The sequence below is a fragment of the Azolla caroliniana genome, unplaced genomic scaffold (genome assembly GCF_043228905.1).
Source record: "Azolla caroliniana isolate FFs.n. ecotype wild unplaced genomic scaffold, voAzoCaro1.0.p SCAF_18, whole genome shotgun sequence".
Classification (NCBI taxonomy): domain Eukaryota; kingdom Viridiplantae; phylum Streptophyta; class Polypodiopsida; order Salviniales; family Salviniaceae; genus Azolla; species Azolla caroliniana.
Window position 1 is genome coordinate 16,098,042 of NW_028230453.1, and position 5,338 is coordinate 16,103,379.

A 5,338-nucleotide genomic window follows, 5' to 3' on the forward strand; every position below is an offset into this window, starting at 1 on the left:
TTTTTCCATGAGAAGTGGCTGAGGGCTTATGAAATCACAGATTCACAACAAAGTTCTTGTCTTTACAATGAATTGTTGTTGAGAGGTAATGTGTGTGTGTGTGTGTGTGTGTCATTGGGCGATTGGTTCTTCGAGCACTTTGAGCATAACAAGTGTCAAGGTCTTCTTGTGGGCGGGATCCGACACCCGAGTCACAATCAATAATAATACATGGCCTACAAAAATAACACATTAAACAAAGAAGGAACCAAACCACACATGTTGAATGATAACAAATTCCTTCTTTTCCATAACACACACACAAAAGAAGAAGGAAAATTTCCTTTTTCTTTCCATAACACACACACAAAAAGAAGAAGGAAAATTTCCTTCTTTTTTTCCATACATACACAAGGTAAAGGAAAAACTTTCTTCACAAGGAGCCAAAAAAGAAGCAACCAACAAAATGTGACACACAGATTATTATTACAAAAAAGAGGGGGTGTTTAATTGATGATGTTGTGTATTAGGTACAAGCCAAAAAATCTGATTAAAATCAGAAAAGAAAAAAGAAGAAGAAGAAGAAGAAGAAGAAGGAAGGAAGGAAGGAAGAGAAACAATGGAATGATATCAATGAATATATCTTCTTGAGGCCAGGTGAGGTGTTCACATGGGGTGGGCGGATTGGCGGGCGGGCGGGCGGCATTAGTGGCCAGACACACGGCAAAAGCCCGATCTGCGGGATTTGAGGGATGGATTCGGGGAAAAGACTGATCCGGCAGCGGCGGCGGCGAAGAACCTACCACATTTTTAACCTAAACCTTTTTTTTTTTGTTTTTACCTACACAACCAAGCATATATGCCTAAGAGGTTTTTTGTATGGGGATGGGATGGCTTGATTGATGGATGGATTGGCAGATGGATTGATTGATGGATTGATAGAAAAATTGATGAATTGATGGATGGATGAACTGATTGACCGATCACAAACACTTTCGACGGATAGATTGATGGATGGATGGATGGATGAACTGATTGATCGATCACAAACACTTATGATATGACGGATGGATTGATTGATGGACTGATTGATGGATGGATGGATGGATGGATGGATTAATTGATTGATTATGGATGGATGGATTGATTGATGGACTGATTGATGGATGGATGGATGGATGGATGGATTAATTGATTGATTATGGATGGATGGATTGATGAACTGATTGATGGATGGATGGATGGATGGATTGATTGATGATGGGTGGATTGATGGACTCATTGATTGATGGATGGATGGATTAATTGATCAACGATGGATGGATGGATGGATTGATTGATTGATAAGACATGATTGATCGGAACGCAGAAAAAACACTTCAAATTTTCTCGCAGGCGACGAATCTCTTCACAAAGACACATATGCAAACACGCAAGTGAGTGGGAGTGGGCGGGCGGTGTGCCGCAGCCCCCTAGCAGATGGGCGTTTCTCCGCTGCCGCCATAGCCGCCGCCGCCGCAGCCGCAGCCCATCACCGATCTATGACTTTGTCTTCCTCCTGTTCGGGGTGGACACTCCCCTCCTGCGTGGTGGTGGTGGTGGTGGGGGCGTGGCCTTCGCAGGAGGAGGAGGAGGAATGGTGGGGGCGGAGGAGGAGGGGAATGGCGGCGGAGGAGGCGTCGAGGAGGGCGGTGACGGCCCAGGAGAGCATGCCGTTGCAACCCTCGTGGCGGCGGAAGAAGTGGAGCCAGAGGAGGCCCGCCGAGGCGACGGCCAAGAAGGCGAGCTGAGCCAGCCTGAGGCGGCCAAGCAACCGCCTGGGGGCGGGCCTCCCGACGGCCGCCGCCACCAGAAGCTGCCAGTACACCACCACGTCCAGCGCCGTCTGCGCCAGGATGGCCGGGATCTGCAGGCTCTGCGAGAACTGGAGCGACAGGAAGGCGGTGATCACCAGCAGGCAGGGGCGAAGCACTAACCCTAACAGCGAGGCGGAGGAGAAGCAGCCGCTCCTACTCCGCCGCCAGATGAGGAGCAGATTCTCCAGAAGGGCGTAGTACTTGGAGAGGTAGAAGGCGTAGGACCAGAAGAAGACGCGGCCCGAAGGGCGGGTGCCTAAAGGGAAGCAGAGCATCCAGTCGATAGGGGTACGGCGGGAGCGTCGCCATAGCCAGCGGGTCTCTTCGATCTCCACCTGGGCGGCGGTGAGGAGGCCCAGGAAGATGCAGGAGGAGACGGCGAGCATGGAGAGGTTGTAGGAGGCCATGACGGCGTTGTAAGGGGTGGAGATGGAGGAGGATCCATGGCCATGGCCATGGCCATGGCGATGACCATCATTAGGAGTGGCGGCTGTTGCTGCTGCTGCGATGGCCCTAAGGATGGACATGAGGAGGGCGTAGATGAGGAGGGCGGTGAGCATGGGAGGCCACCAGCCGCCCAGGACGTCGTAGTCCCAGCGGAAGCGCGCCACCGCCGAGTGATCCGCCGCCCAGTAGCGCAGCATCTGCGCGCCCCACGCCATGTCAGGCGGCGATGCCGAACCTCTCTGTCTCTCTCTGTCTCTCTGTCTCTCTGTGTGTATCTTTTCTCTGTCTCTCTGTGCGGCGATGGCGAAGCTCTGTGTTCTTCTCTGTCTCTGTGTGTTTCTCTTTCTCTGTGTCTGTGTCTGTGTGTTTCTCTCTCTTCTTTCTCTCTCTTCGCACTAACTCACTGTTTTTTACTTACACAGAAGAAGAAGAAGAAGAAGAAGAAGAAGACGAAGAAGAAAAATGAAGAAGGAAAATGAAAGAAGAAGAAGAAGAAAGACGAAGGAAATAAGAACATAAGAAGAAGAAAGAAGATGGAGAAGGAGAAGGAGAAGGAGAAGTAATAAAGAAGAAGAAGAAGTAGAAGAAGAAAATAAGAAGAACAAGAAGTATTTGTTATTTATAAAAAAACTAAAGAAGTATGTATATAGATTTTGGGCCCTCTCTCTCTCTCTCTCTAGTGGTAAGTTGTTAACACTACAAGCATTGCGTTCTAGGTTCGAAACCCAACTTCCTCACCTCTCTATTACATACTTCTCTCTCTCTCTCTCTCTCTCTCTCTCTCTCTTTGTGTCCCCCTCCCAATTGTCTCTTCAATCATCGGATCCGCACTTCCCATTGGGAACCTCGGTGTTACTCTTCGTTCTATACACTTCGTTGGCTCCATCAAGCTTCTCTTTGCTTCTTTGCTTCTTTTCTTTTCTTTTTCCTCGCGAAATCATGATGTCCAAGCCACTGCCACGCTCGTTCCGCCATCTAAATCCGGTAGCAAGATCGGGTGTTAGTCTTCGTTCTATACACCTCGTTGCTCCATCAAGCTTCTCTTTGCTCCTCTGCTTCTTTCTTTTCTTTTCTTTTCTTTTTCCCGGCGAAATCATGATGTCCAGCCGCCCGCCACGCTCGTTCCGCCATCCGAATCCGGTAGCGAGATCGGATGCCTCAATCCTAATCCCCCATGTAGCTTTTGTTATTATTGCTCAAGGAATTTTAAGCAGTGTTTAGATTGCACCTATCTCATCAGATGCACGCGAATAATCAAAGATGGGGGGGGGGGGGGGGCGCATACGATCGACCCTATAGAAACTTGCTCGGATATCCGTTAGAAAACCGCATTTAGCTCGAATACAATGGTAACTAGATATTTCTTAGGTTACTCGTGTGCTTTAGATTTATGCAACTTACTATTTACTGGCCCGCTTGACATGTAGTTGATTTCGTACATGTCGATGTAAATTGGCACCAAACAATGAAGTAGGTGTGTCAAGGAATTGATGCAAAAGGTGGTGGTGTTGCTACAGTTTGTAAGCTTGTGTATAAAAGGCAACTTTAAATGAGCAAACCAAGCGTAGCTCTTTCAGTTGTTGTTTGTTGCATCTATGCTTGCTCACTTTGTAGCACACGAATATAAATCTCTATTATATATCATTTCTCTAGTGTAATTGCACGCAAACCCTCTCTAATGCAATGTTCTCTATTACATCAATTGTTATCCATCTAATTTTTGCTCTTATATTGCGCATGCCCTTCCTACACATAGTTAAACATGGTATCCTAACTATTGGGTTCATGTATACATATATGACACCAAAGGAAACATGGAAGGAAGGTAGAGTCAACACATGAAGCCTTGGTTGCAAAGAATATGATGGTCACAATCCCTCCCAATACAACATGCATGCGAGCATGAAGTGTGAAGCATCTATCAAACATCTCATATCCCAAGCTTAAGGTTTATGGATGCACAAGCTTCATGAAGAGTTAGGAGAAAACCTGAAGATGTTAATGGGGTATAAAGGAAATATCTATAAACCCTTAAACCTTATGAAATGTGAAAGGGACTAAAAGGGGAGTTAAGCCCATGAGCTCTAAAGTATAGAGATGAATTGTAGCACTCTATTGATGATGATTTCATCTAGAAGTCCACGATGTCCAAATACTTTGCACACATAATCAACATTGTTGGCATAGGGTTTACTATTGATAGTCCTCATGCATAGTAGAAAGTGGATCATGGTAGTAAACCAATCCATTATAGTGAGAATGGCATTAAAACCTTTAGAAGGTGGGAGATTGGTAATGAAATTCAACGAGATAGAATTAGAAAGGTTTGTAGCAACTATACATTTGATGTTGAGGACTCTTTGAACAATGTCATGATGTGCCAGGTGTGGCGAAAGAAAATGTCATAATGTCACGTTTTAACGATAGGTTAAGATTTTGGTTGGAGTGGTCAATGAAAGAAACACAGAGGAGAATAATAATAAATGGTAAAAGCTAAAACCTTGAACAATAAGGTCAAGGTTTGGAAACCCGTCAAGGGTGATAGAGGGGAAAAGGTAAGCTACAATGTGCAAGTTGACCTTAATGAAATATGTTGTATGTATGAACACATCAAGGAATAGTTGCTGACATCATTTGCCCATGTGAGGATTGTCAAGCCATGTGAGTGTGGCACCTTTATACAAGAAAAAAAGTGAACTCTAGTTTCAGAAAAGGGGAAGAAATGGAAATGCCGCCTTGCGGTGGGTTTCTTTTTTCCTTCTTTCCTATTGCGGGTGAGAGGTGTTTCTTTTCTTTTCTTCTTCCTTGAGGTATGTGAGGGGATTTTTCTTGTTCTTCTTCCCTCTTGTGTGTGAGAGGGTTTTTCTTCTTCTTACTAGTTGCATGTGAGAGGTTTTCCTCTCTTTCTTCTTTTTCTTTGTTTTGTGGGAGAGTGTGAGGTTGAGACATAGAAATTTACGTAGATAAGCTAGATTATTGGGAGTACCTAGTTATTGAACACCAGAGTACACTCAAACTTCCCAAAATGGGAGGTCCCTTTTTCAAGAAGATGTGCT

General features: G+C 45.5%; 1 protein-coding gene across 1 annotated transcript; it reads right to left on the bottom strand.

The window, feature by feature from the left end:
* Positions 1-531: 531 nt before the first annotated feature.
* On the bottom strand, positions 532-2,725 carry LOC147852522 (fatty acid elongase 3-like). Its single transcript, XM_087333772.1, has one exon. The coding sequence runs from the start codon at positions 2,495-2,497 to the stop codon at positions 1,511-1,513; it is 987 nt and encodes a 328-aa protein (XP_087189898.1). The 5' UTR covers positions 2,498-2,725; the 3' UTR covers positions 532-1,510.
* Positions 2,726-5,338: the final 2,613 nt, after the last annotated feature.

Bases quoted from the DNA above. Each gene is read 5' to 3' on its own strand.
- LOC147852522 (XM_087333772.1), bottom strand. From the start codon at position 2,497: ATGGCGTGGGGCGCGCAGATGCTGCGCTACTGGGCGGCGGATCACTCG.